Source organism: Oryx dammah, unplaced genomic scaffold (genome assembly GCF_014754425.2).
Source record: "Oryx dammah isolate SB20612 unplaced genomic scaffold, SCBI_Odam_1.1 HiC_scaffold_13, whole genome shotgun sequence".
Taxonomy (NCBI): Eukaryota; Metazoa; Chordata; class Mammalia; order Artiodactyla; family Bovidae; genus Oryx; species Oryx dammah.
In genome coordinates, this window is record NW_024070197.1 from 18,547,834 (window position 1) to 18,561,320 (window position 13,487).

The 13,487-nt window shown below is 49.2% G+C and overlaps 1 protein-coding gene across 1 annotated transcript; it reads right to left on the reverse strand.

Moving 5' to 3' along the window:
- Nucleotides 1-4,913: 4,913 nt before the first annotated feature.
- Nucleotides 4,914-6,335, reverse strand: SDHAF1 (succinate dehydrogenase complex assembly factor 1). The gene has a single exon (XM_040253085.1). The coding sequence runs from the start codon at nucleotides 6,041-6,043 to the stop codon at nucleotides 5,567-5,569; it is 477 nt and encodes a 158-aa protein (XP_040109019.1). The 5' UTR covers nucleotides 6,044-6,335; the 3' UTR covers nucleotides 4,914-5,566.
- Nucleotides 6,336-13,487: the final 7,152 nt, after the last annotated feature.

The window sequence follows — 13,487 nt, forward strand, 5'->3', positions numbered from 1 at the left end:
CCCTCTTCTCCCAGATCACCAAGCTGAACTGCCAGGGCTCAGTCCTGGAGTCCAGTCCCCAGCCTCAGGTGTCTAAGCTTATCCTCTCCCAGAGCTTAAAGTATCAGGACAAGAGGTAGAGCAGAACCAGACTCAAGAACAGAGGCAGGAGCCCCATGCTAGTCTCCTGGATGTGCACTTAAGACAGACACTTCCTTGAATTCTCACAACCACCCAATGGTGTGTCCCTGCTTAACAGAAATGGGAAACTGAGGCTCTAGAGGAGAAGCCACTAGCCTGAGGCCACACACGGAGCAAGTGAGTGAAACCCAATCTCCATTGATTTAAGACTAAGACAGTGAGCACCCTATGCAGGGGGCCCAGGTTCCACCCCTGGTTAGGGAACTAGATCCCACATGCTGAAATTAAGAGTTCGAATGCCACAACTAAAAAAATAAAAAGAACCCACATGATGCAACTAAAGATTCTGGATGCCACAACTAAGACCTGGCGCAGCCAAATAAATATTTAAAGCAAACGAAAACAAGAGTATTCCCTTAAAAAAATTGGGAGTTAATAATTAATTTTTGTGGGTAACTTAAAAGTTCAGGACTGCAAGCACAGCTGGATCCAGGGGCTCAGTTCTTTCCTGTTCTGGCTTCAGTCTTATCCAAATGGTGGGGAGTGCCCCTTGAAACCGCCAAGCCTACATGCTACCAATTTAGCAGTCAATAGAGAGTTGTGTGTGTGTGCTAAGTTGCTTCAGTCCACGGGATTCTCCAGGCAAGAATACTGGAATGTGTTGCCGTCCTGTCCTCCAGCGGATCTTCCCAACCCAGGGATCAAACCCGAGTTTCTTATGTCTCCTGCATTGGTAGGCAGGTTCTTTACCATTAGCACCACCTGGGAAGCCCAACAGGAGAGTTGCAGTGAAGCGAAAGTCGCTTAGTTGTGTCCGACTCTTTGTGACCCCAGGGACTGTAGCCCACCAGGCTCCTCTCCATGGAATTTTCCAGGCAAGAATACACTGGAATGGGTAGCCATTCCCTTTTCCAGGGGATCTTCCTAACCCAGGGATCAAACCCAGGGCTCCTGCATTGCAGGCGGTTTCTTTACCGTCTGAGTCCTGAAGCCAGCTCCTCTGGCTAGTGTCACATGCTTCACTGGGGCTGCAATCAGCCTTGCTTGTACTGAAATAGGCAGGGGGGAGTAGTTCGCCAAAAAAAAAACCAACCAGGGAGCTGTTACCAGAAGAGGGAATGGACCCTGGGTGGGGGGCAGGGGGCAGGAAGCAGGAAGCAGCAGATCCTCAGAGTAATTCCACATTCAGGGAGAAGTCTGTGCAAACCTGGGTCTGTTCTCTTTCAACTGCCAGACCAGGTCCTGTCCCCAGCTGAGGAGGAGGCATGGTGTCCCTGGGGTCACCAGCAAATTGGATGGATGGGCAGGATCTTGGCAGTATCGTGCCAACCGATTGAGTAATGGAGCAAATCCATGTCATTCATTCGTTCATTTACTACTCACTGAGTGTCTGCTATGAACCAGGTCAAAGAGCAGGATTATGACTGTGAACAAGACAGGCTAAAATCCTGGTCCCTGTGGAGCTGACATTCTAGGGAGAGAGAGATGGACGGGATCGGTGGGAACTTGCAGGTTTGACCTGTGGCTCCTTGTCCAGTATGATGAATTTCCCAGAATTCCCCAGGGCCCCCTGGACCACCTCATGCACCTGGTCACTCTTTTGGAACAGTGGAGCTTGTGACTCAAGACAAGAACATATTCTAGTGATCTGTCATTCCCGACAGGGTGGAGATCAGAACCTGTGAGGGAGAGCAGATGTTACTATTTTAAAGGTCAGGAATTTAAATTGATTGCTAAATCTGTGAGAAAGTTATGCATGAGAGATCTATCCAAGTCTCAGAAAATACAGGCTTTGCTTTTCTCAAATCTCTTGTAAAAATGTACCCTGTGTGTGAAGATATCTGGCGTCCGAAGACAAATGACCAGTAAGACACTAATATGACCATTATCTTTTTGGTAACTTCTTGTTTTGTTTCAAACTCCTGAAAAGCTTTAAGACTAGTAACAAGAAACTCTCACGTACCCTTTACCCGCCTTCATCAATTGTTAACATTTAACCCCATGGGCTTCGCCATTCACACTCTCAGTAATATATCTATGCACATATTTTAGAACCATCTGCGAGTAAGTTGTAGACATGATGCTCTTTACTCCTGAATACTTCAGTGTATAGTTTTTAATGTCATGGACACTGTCTTACACAACTACAGTACAGTTACTGGATTCAGGAAATTTCAACACTCAATTCCATTATTAACCCACAATCTATATTCCAACTTATTCTAACCCCCTAAGTCCTTTATAGCAATTTTCTTAGATCAGGAGATTCTTGACAGGTTGAGAAGCAGTGACCCTGTCCCTTAAAAGAGTGAAAACACAGCAGCCGACACAGACAGGACCAAGGTGGGTGGTTTAACATCAGTACATTCTGAGATAAGGGCTTGAGTGAGGTGGTTTATTTGCAACGTGATCCCAGGAGGCAGGAGTTAGGGAATGAGGAGAGACAGTGAACAGGCCAAAAGCAAAACAGATGCTTATGGTGCGGGAGCCACTGTGAGTAGCTGGGGCTCGGTCCCATCGGACAACAGGCAACTGGGGCACTTATCCAGTGACTGTAGTCCCCCACGGGCTGCAGTTTGCTCATGAGGGCATTAACCCACCTCTCATAATTCCTAGAAAGCCCTCAAGCAGAAGAGCAGAGATGCAGGGGCTCAGCAGGAAGCTGGCAGTCTCTTGGGAACCCTCCTCTGCAGCTACAAGTGAACTCAAGTAGACAGGAGGGATATGGGGTTGGGACATCACCCTCTGCTGCCACAGGTATTTAATTCACTGTGTCATAATGATGACTGCACCATGATATTAAAAGATGCTTGCTCCTTGGAAGAAATGCTATGACCAACCTAGACAAAAGGTCTATATAGTCAAAGCTATGGTTTTTCCAGTAGTCACGTGAGAGTTTGGACTATTAAAAAAGGCTGAGTGCCAGAGAATGGATGTTTTCAAAGTGTGATGTTGGAGAAGACTCTTGAGAGTCTCTTGGACAGCAAGGAGATCAAACCAGTCAATCCTAAAGAAAATCAATCCTGAATATTCACTGGAAGGACAGATGCTAAAGCTCCAATACTTTGGCCACCTGACGCAAAGAGTCGACTCACTGGAAAAGACCCTGATGCTGGGAAAGACTGAAGGGAGGAGGAGAAGGGGAGGACAGATAAGATGGTTGAATGGCATCACCAACACAATGGAGATGAGTTTGAGTAAACTCAGGGAGATGGTAAAGAACTGGGAAGCCTGGTGTGCTGCAGTCCATGGGGTTGCAGAGTCAGCCACAACTTAGCAACTGAACAAAAACATACCATAACAGCTGCATAGTTGGTATGCCCATTTGGCAGATAAGGATGTTGAGGCACAAGGAGATTAAATCACTTGCTTCTGATCACGTAATCAGTAAGTGTTAGAACTGCGATTCAAACCTAAGCACTCCAGTTCCAGAGTCCAAGCTCTTAATCGTCCGACATTCACCCTGTAACGCCCTTCTGACCAGGACACCCACCCCCAGTGAGAACTCGATCACTGCCTGCAACCCTGCCAGAAGCTCCCATCCTGGACCTTATTAGGGCTCAAGATCTTGGAGCCAGGAATGAGCAGGAGGAAGAGGAGAGAGATACAAGGGGAAGAGGAGGGAGATGCAGGGGGAGCTCTAATTCGGACTGGATGGGTAGGACTTAACTCCTCTAGCCACTTTCAAGATTTTGGTTTTTACTCTGAAATGCAGCCAGGCCAGGATTAATAGCAACACCCTGGTGGAAGAAACTGAGGCGGACAGATGAACATGGGCGTGGAGGCTGAGTACCAAGCAGAGACAAAGCTGAAGTAGAAGCCACTTGCATGAACTGCACAGCCTGTGCTCTGGGGCACTCCAGGCCCCAGCATTTCTCCCCTTCGCCCTCTCCAGGCCTTTACCCACACGGTCCCCCTGCTTAGAAGCTTATCCCTACATTCTGGCAAACACCTCATAACTCTTCAGATTTCAACCTCATTTTGTAACTATTTGAGTATCTGCCTCCCCCACTGGGACTGGGGGAGAGACTGTATTTCTCTTTGGTCCATCCTACCTTTGGGGTTTCCCAGGTGGTGCAGGGGTAAAGAACCTGCCTGCCAATGCGGGAGACCCAAGAGACGTGGTTTCAATCCCTGGGTTGAGAAGATCCCCTGGAGTAGGAAATAGCAGCCCATTCCAGTATTCCTGCCTGGAAAAAAATTCTATGGACAAAGGAGCCTCACAGGCTACAGTCCATGGGGTTATAATGAGTCAGACACGACTGAGCAGCAGGCATGCCATGGCATCCTACCTTTGATCTGAGCTCTGAGTTCCTTTCCTGAGGTCCTCCTCCTCTCAACTGCTTTTAATGGGTGCAAATACAGCTGAGGGCTACAAAACGCAGCACCTCAGGGAATGTCTAGGGCATGTCCCTGTGGGGGCATGGGAAGAGGTATGTCTGTGGCCTATGGGTCCACCTCTGCTTTCTCACCCCTAGGCCTTGCTAACAATTCCAGCTTGTAGCTGAGGCTGGACTCCTTAGCAAGGTTTGAGGGTCCCATTACTACTGCAGGGATTACCAGCCAGGCCTCCTCAGCTCCACCATTCCTCTTCCACCTCACTACCTTCCATTAAGGGGTCAACAGGGGCTTCCTTGGGGGTCAAACCAGGGTGGCTTCCCTCCATGGATCTACCCAGAAGAAAGAACTATGCTGCTCCAACCAATCTGCCATTCTACAGGGTTCCCTACACCCATCCCTTGCCAGAGGGTCACTTCTTGATAACCCTCAAAATCCCCCAAACACATCAAATCTTTACCACCACCAACAGGGAAGTAAGCACACCCCCATTTTATTGCCTTTTTGTCCAACAGTCCTGAGCAGGGAAAGGGGCAGGAATCGGGGTGGAGAGGGGGAGGTTTCCCCCTCAGAACCATCATGTAGAGGTCTTGAGGGGGTCTTTAACTGATTAGCGGGGTGAGAAACCCCTTACCCCCTTCCTCACCAATCCCAGTTGGTCTCAGTGGAGTAAAGATTTTTCTGAAGGGGTCTCCAGGCTTCTCACCGTCCATCAGGTCATCGTCCCAAACTCCTCCTCATCTGCTCTTCTCAGAGTTAAATACAGGAGATACGAGTCTCTTTGAGGAGCCAGCAGTGGTATTTCTCAGGGTTCTAGACAAGGGCGTATCAGTCTCTTTCTGTCCAACAGCGGGGCGTCTTGGCTCCCCAGGCCTTAGGGTAAGTAGCTTTTAGTTTGACAGCCCACCCCAAGCCTCATTGGTTAAGTCTGACCAGGTACCATACAGCAAGTAAAGCCGGGCATTTCTCGCCATCGCACCCCACGTCCCAGGAGAGCTCTTCAACTACCTCAATCTGTCGATCTAGTTTCTCAAGACCTCTCACTTTCCATCGGGGGGCTCCCCGGTCCTCCAGTCCCCCTGAGCCATCGGCAGAGCCCTTCAGCCGGTCACCGTCCATCCAGCGGGGTCTTCGGTGTCCTTATGCTGTCTAGCGGTCTCCTCCGGTCGTCACCTTCATTAGACAGGGTCCCTGGGGCCCCCGCGCCGTTGGACTCCTCGGTCGGGTCCCGCGTACGGACGAAGGCACCCATGGCCGTGGCGTGGCCCGAGCGTAGCATCTGGAGCTGGCGCCGACCGCGGCGGTACAGGTACTCAATGCGAAGTACGTCTGAGCGTGGCAGGCAGGCGTGCTGCCGGAATTCAGCCCGCACCCGTGCCTCGGCACCCGGCTTCCCGCGCCCGGCGCGCAACAGCTCGCGGTACAGGCTCAGAACTTGCCTCTGCAACCGGCTGTGCCGGCTCATGGCAGCAGCTGGGCCGCGGGGCACGGAGCGGCGCACGGGAACAGGCGGCAGAAGCGGTGAAACACTGCCACAGGCACTTCCGCCTCCCGCTCCCAGCTTTGCGGCGCCGTCGCGCCTCATAGGTTGTCGCTGATGCTACGTCACAATGTTGTGATAAGGGGCGGAGCTAATGGTTCATGGCCCGCCCCACTGGACATCAGTGTCCTTGAGAGGACGGTACTCCTGAGGGCCTGGAGGAGGAGGACGCTAGACGCTGAGACTCTTAGGTTTGGGGTCGGAAGAGACCAGGGGATCCTGACCTGACTCTTGAGTCCTGCGAATGGAGAGAGCTAGAGGTTAGGGTCCTTGTGTTCCCCAGAGCGCTGGGGGCACTGGGAGAGAGAAGACGGGCACACACGTGGGTTTATCCTCATTTATTAAAGCAACCATGGGAAGCTCCGTGAGTCTCCACTCCCAGAGCAAGTGTACATCGAAGGCCCCAACCCTTGGGGACGGGAATACCCGGTAAAGTGTTGGGTCACAGTCGGCAAAACAAGCCTCTCGGTGCTGAGAATATGCCGTGGGCTATAAGCCCCCAAACGCAGCCTGTTTGGGTCGGTAGCGCTCTCTGCCGACGTGAGTCGGATCTGAGGGTAGGAGAGGGAGGGGCCTCCCTAGCTGTTGAAGCCGAGTCCGCCCACAAGGAACTCTTCGACTATGTTGGCACTCCGCAGACCTCCAGGAAGTATCAGGTAGTCAGGTGCAATTCCGTTATAGTTCCCGCAGGGTATTCGGAGGCGTCCTCGTAGCGCTGGGAGGCCCGCAAGGCCACAACCCGCTCAGCACCCTACCAGCACCTACCAGCACCTCCCGGCAGCCGAAGCGTGGGGAACCGGAAACGATGAACATGGACCCCTCCGCTCAGCGTGCGACCACGCCCCCGCACATCTGGTCATGGGTTCTTCCTCGAGAGGCTAGGCTAGTCAGGGTCTGGGGAGAGGGCCTGAGTCTGGGAGTCGATCAGTTCGGTTCAGTTCAGTTGCTCAGTCGTCTCCGACTCTTTGCAACCTCATGGACGCCAGGCTTCCCTGTCCCTCACCAACTCCCAGAGCTTGCTCAAACTCATGTCCATCGAGTAGGTGATGCTATTCAACCATCTCATCCTCTGTCCTCCCTGTCTCCTCCTGCCTTCAATCTTTCCCAGCATCAGGGTTTTTTCTAATGAGTCAGTTGTTCGCATCAGGTGGCCAAAGTATTGGAGTTTCAGCTTCAGCATCAGTCCTTCCAATGAATATTCAGAACTGATTTCCTTTAGGATTGACTGGTTTGATTTCCTTGCAATCCAAGGGACTCTCAAGAATCTTCTCCAACACCACAGTTCTAAAGCATCAATTCTTTGGCTCTCAACTTTCTTTATAGTCCAACTCTCACATCTATACATGACTACTGGAAAAACCATAGCTTTGTTTAGAAGGACCTTTGTCAGCAAAGTAATGTCCCTACTTACTATGCTGTCTAGGTTGGTCATAGCTTTTCATCCAAGGAGCAAGTGTCTTAATTTCATGGCTGCAGTCACCATCTGCAGTGATTTTGGAGCCAAGTCCATGCAATTCTCCAGGCCAGAATACTGGAGTGGATTGCCATTCCCTTCTCCAGGGGATCTTCCTAACCCAGGGATCAAACACAGGTCTCGAGCATTGCAGGCAGATTCTTTACCAGCTGAGCCACAAGGCGAGCCCTGGGAGTCAATAGGGAGATCTGAAACCGCTGCGATTCCTGCTGGTATCTCTCTGTCAGAAACACATACCAGGTTCTTTGCTAGAGGAATAAGGTCGGATTTGCTTTAAAATCCTACAGCACAAGCAAAACAAAGAGTGGGAGGAAAAGATGAAAGCAAGCATGGCAAAATATTTGTAACTGTAATGGGGTTTCATAACACTATTCTTTTGTGATGCTTGAAATTTTTCATAATAAACACTATCTCAGAAGGGAACTTTAGAGAGAAAAAAAAAAAGCCTCTGGAACCTGTCACATCTCTCATCTATGTCTTCATAATCTAGTAACTGTTTACTGAGCACGTACTCTGTGCCAGGCACTCTTTCAAGTGCTTTAATATTTTATTTATAAGATAATGTATAACAGTAGGTTAATAAAATGTGTAATATAATATGCTGCAATTGGCATTTTAATATATTGTCACCTAACTTATTTTATGTAATCCATTTATTTGAAAATAGTAAATATTTAAAACAGTTTATTAAACATTTAATGTTTTAAGTGATATTACATCTTCATCAACACTCTGATGAGACGGTCTGTATCATATGACTCTTACGAAACCAAGGCCAAAGAAGTAACAGCCTGCCCAGCTTCACATACCTGGTAAGTGGCAAAGTTAGGTTTTGAACCTCGATCAGATTTCATGACCTCTTGTTTTAACAACTCTGCTATACATACTGAAGGCTTCCCAGCTGGTGCTAGAGGGAAGGAATCCATCTGCTAGTGCAAGAGGCACAGGAGATGTGGGTTCGATCCCTGGGTCAGGAGGATCTCATGGAGGAGGGAGTAGCAGCCCACTCCAGTATTCTTGCCTGCAGAATCCCATGGACAGAGGAGCTTGGTGGGCTACGGCCCAGAGGGTTGCAAAGAGTCAGACACAACTGAAGCAACTTATCATGCATATACATACTGCCTCTCCAAAGATAAAATAAAAATGGTTACAAGAGCAATCACAGCTCATACTTACTGAGCACTTATGCCAAGCACTTTATATATATCTTCACAGCTACCCTGTATGGTGGGTACTGTTCTTATCACTACTTTTTGTGGATGAGCAAACAGGCATAGACAGAGGCTGAGTCACTTACCCAAAGCTACACTAGAAGTTTAGGAGACACAGTCAGGAGTCTCTTGACCCTTGAACCAAAGGGTCAAGCTTACCTGTCTGGCTTAGCTTACCTGACAGTTGTGGTTGATGTCCAGGCTGTTCTCTCCCATCCTCCCACCCCTACAGGTAACCCTGAACTCACAGATGATTCTATTTCTCATCATGAGATTTCAGGTTTGTCTTCCCCTTACTAATAAGTAGCATTCTGGGACTTCACCAGTGGTCCAGTGGTTAAGAATCACCTTCCAATGCAGGGGACTTGGGTTTGAACCCTGGTCGAGGAACTAAGATCCCACATGCCGTGAGGTATAGCCAAAAAAAAAATAAAAACAACAAAGGAACTCCCAAAACTATCCATTTTGCCTTCCCAGATCCCAGCTCTGCTGTTGCTCTCCTGCTTTCAAGGGAGCAGTGCATCCTCTATCCTGGCATCTTTTCCTGCTGGATTTCCAACCTCTCCTTGTCTGGCTTCTGCCCATCAGCACTGAAACTTCCCTAAGTTTCTCCCATCTCAAAATAATATTCATAAAAATTAGTTCTAAGATATCCTTTCCTTCTGGCTCATCCTAGCTGATCTTATTATTATTTGTTCCATGCCATTGGGGCATGCAGGATCTTAGTTACCCAAACAAGGATCACATCTGTGCCTCCTGCATTGGGAATGTGGAATCCTAACCACTGGAGCTCGAGGGAAGTCCCCTAGCTGATCTTTATTCTCCCCTTTCTGCATGGATACCTTGTCAAGAGAGGTGTCTATGCTTGCTATCTCCAGCTGTCTCATTCCTCAACCCTGCAGTCCAAGAGCTGCCTCCTGCTGTGTTGTGTGATAGAAGGAGCCTGTGTTTCTGAGTTGGAGGAAATGAGCTGGTTTTACTTGGGCTGTTCATGAGAGAGCAGTAAGGTTTTTATCAAGTTTAAATCCCTGTAATGTTGAGCCTCTGTTATAGCTCTTGGCCCCAAAAGTCTAATTAATATAGATGCTAATGAAACCACTTATCTCAGATTGGCACTTGATCCCATGTGCTGGAACTTGAACCCAAGTGGCTGGGCCTTGAGCCCAGCCAAAACCTTGCTTGGGAATCTAACCCATGTGGCTGGGACTCAAGCCAAACCCGTGGTACCCAGCAAAAACCCATGGTACCCAGTTCCAGGACCTAATGAAGCTCAGGTTCTTGATGCTTCATCACAGAAAGAATTCAGTGAGAAACAAAGTGATAGGTAAGAAGTGGATTTATTCAGATTCAGGGAGAAGCACACTCCACAGAGTATGGGACATCGCACAGGGCCAGTGTGATCTTTGAAATGTGGCTTGGTTAGTTTTTATAGGTTGGGTAATTTCATATGCTAATGAGTGGGAGGATTATTCCGTCTGTTTTGGAGGAGAGGTGGAGATTTCCACTGGTCACTGTTCTGATGCACAATTCCTTGCAGTGGCCCAATGTTTTGGTCTTTTGACAGTGCCTTGGAACTGTCATGGTGCCTCTGGGTGTGTCATTTCACTTGCTGATTGAGGATCAGGGTCTGGTCTTGTCTGCCATCTTGGTCCCATTTGATTCTAATCAGTTTATGTTGTGTCCCTTGGTTGATGTCTTTCTTTCAAAAGTTTTGTCCTGACCTTTCCCCTCCTGTTATGCTAACACAGAAAAAGGAAAAGGCAGGGATGAAAGATGGAAACTTGAGTCCTAGTGACATCATTTGAGTCCCCAAATCCAGCCCTGTCTGAAAGCCGCAACTTTACCCAAAGAAAAGTAGATATATTTCCTGTTGTATTTAAGATAGTCGACGTTATTTTCTGTCAGTTACAACTGAAAGTCTTATTGATATGGTGTCCTGAAAGGAGTATTTTGATAAGATATGGGAGACTCTGTGCCCACCCACCCAGGCCTGGGGACCTATCTTACGGGCATGTCACATTCCTTGTGGAAGCAGCCCCAGTGGTCTTGGGACACACAATCTGTGCCATCAAAGATGACACCAGGGTCACACTCACAGCCCTCATGGCATTAGAACAGTGAGCAAGGCTTGTTGCAGAGAAGCCAATTCTGACTGCATATTGGAAACTGTTTCTTTGACTTGCTCTTTGTTGCTTTTGTTATTTTGCAAACTCTGGGAGATAGTGAAGGACAGGGAAGCCTTGCATGCTGCAGTCCATGGGGTCGCAAAGAGTTGGACATGACTGAGCCACTGAACAACAAGCCTGCCTCAGAAGACCCTGCCCCTCTTCCTGACTGTAAACTAAAGTGCTTTTGTTCAGCTTATAGAGAGATAATCTGACCTTACCCATCTGTGAATAGCTACAATAAAAAGAAGAGATTAACACACCCCTTCCAAAGGTTGGCCATTCCTGGAGATGTTTTGCAAGACTAAAGATTCTTTCACTTCACTTCCCCACCGCCTCTCCCCCTCTATTCTGCCTTTTGATTTTTGTTCCTCATCGCCCCTCTCTCTGGCTCTGTAAAAGAACCTGGCATCCAGAGCCCAACAAGATGGTTACTCTGAGACATTAGTCTGCCATCTTCTTGGTCAGCTGGCTTTTCGAATAAAGTCATATTCCTTGCCTCAACACCTTGTCTCTCGGATTTATTGGCCTGTCGTGCAGCAAGCAGAGTGAGCTTGGACTCGGTAACAGGCTGAGAGGCAAGACATGGACCCTATGACAGGGCCATGCACAGTGGCTTCAGGTGGACAAGTGAGGACGGCAGGTGGATGGCAAAGGTGAGCGCTTGGACTCCCAAGCTTACTTTTCCAATCCTACTGCCTCCTACCCCGAGTCAGGTTAGCTTCCTAGTGATGTTTTCCAACCTCCGCAACTTTGCAATTATGGTTCCCTTTCCCTTCCTTGTATGGCCCGCCTACACACACTCCTCAGCCAGTTCCATCAATGTCAGGTCTTCTCTGATTCCCATCAGGAGAGGAGACTCTTCCTGCCGGCCCACGACTTGCCTAGCATGCATCCCCAGCCCAGCCAGAGCACTCACAGCAAAGTTGGGGGCGCCTCCAGGACATCATGGTAATCCCAGCCTCCTGATGACCCTGCAGTGTAGGCTGGGATGTAAAGAGGAGACAGATGGTGAGGAAAAGAGACGGGCACAAAAGAAAGAAAGACCTTGGGACTTTGTTGGCGGTCCAGTGGCTAAGACTCTGTGCTCCCAATACAGGGGGCCCAGGTTCCATCCTTGCTCAGGGAACTAGATTCCACATGGCACAACTAACAGCCCCTATGCCCCAGCTAAAGATTTTGCATGCAGCAACAAAGATGGAACTTTGTTGCCTCAACTAAGACCTGGCACAGCCAAATAAATAAATACTAAAAACAAAAGGACAAAGACACCCATAAAGACCGTGTTAAACTGCCGTCCCTCCAGGTCTGGCCACTTCTTCAGATCTAGTCATTGCTCTTTCCCAAGTCTTCTTCACCTGGCCCCACCCACCAAGGCCTAAACTTCGCCACTGCATGCACGTGGCCACACAGGCTGGGGCAGAGGAGCCTGCAGACCAGGCCACAGCTTGGCATCTCTGCCAACTTCCAGGTGTTGTGCAAGGGCACTGAGGGGCTGCTTGGGCTGCCTGGGTCATGAGGTCAACATAGGTAGGCTCCTGTAGGGCCTCAGCAGTGTCACGTGCCCCAGGGTGTCCCCATCTTAGGTCAGAGAGAGGCTGAAGTGGGTGTCTATGCAGGGCAGGCAGCCTGGCAGTAGGTGAGGAGGCAGTAGTCCTGAATGAAGGGCGGTGATTCCAGAAGTCCCTTCACCAACTGCGAGGGACTGCGGGAGGGGAGAGCAGCCAGGGAAGGGGGTAGTGGCGTCAGCAGACTCTTCTGGAAATGTCACGGAAGGGTCAGAGAGGGATCAAGGAGAACACTGGTGGTTCGTTAAGGGGCGTTTAGTCATTAGGGATCAAAGGAGAATTCAATGGGAGGTCAGTTGGAGGAGAAATGGAGGGTCAATAAAGGATCCAATGGGGGATCAATGGTAGAGTGGTCAGAATTAATGAGGGGTCAATGGAAGACAAATGAGGGGGGAAAAGAATAATTAAGGAGTTGGTGGGGAGCGGTCAGTGAGGGAGCAAGGGGAGGATCACAAAGAGGACAAATAGAGGCAGTGGAAGGACAGATCCATGCATCACTGAGGATCAGGAGAAGACTTAGGTGGCTTTGGGTGACAATGGGAGGACTTAGCTCATGGGTACGTTGGGGTAGATTCAGAAAGTAAACTGATGAATTAATGTGACCCTAGGAAAGCCTCACTGGAGCCCACCAGGCTCCTCTTCCATGGGGATTCTCCAAGCAAGAATACTGGAGCAGGCTGCCAGGCTTTTCTCCCAACCCAGGGATCCAACCCCCATCTCTTATGTCTCTTGAATTGACAGGTATGTTCTTTACCACTAGCACCACTGGGAAGCCTTCAGTGAATAAGATACTGCATCAAAGAGGCTCAATTAGGATACCAGAAAGGCGTGAGAATTCAATGCAAGAGTCAATATCAATAGGAAGATCAATGGGAAGATCCACAGGGGTGTAAATGATCAGTCGAAGACTCAAAAGAGAGTTAATTGGAGAGTGATAGGAGTCTCAAGGGTAGTAAATAAGGACAAGTGAGAGTCAGTGGGAAGTAGTCCACAAGCAAGTCAGTGAGGAGGGGAGTCAGTAGCCATTGGTGGGGGGCGGTGAATGGGGCCACGGGGGAATCTGAGTGGACA

Coding starts and splice junctions, on each gene's coding strand:
- SDHAF1 (XM_040253085.1), bottom strand. CDS start 6,043: ATGAGGCGCGACGGCGCCGCAAAGCTGGGAGCGGGAGGCGGAAGTGCC.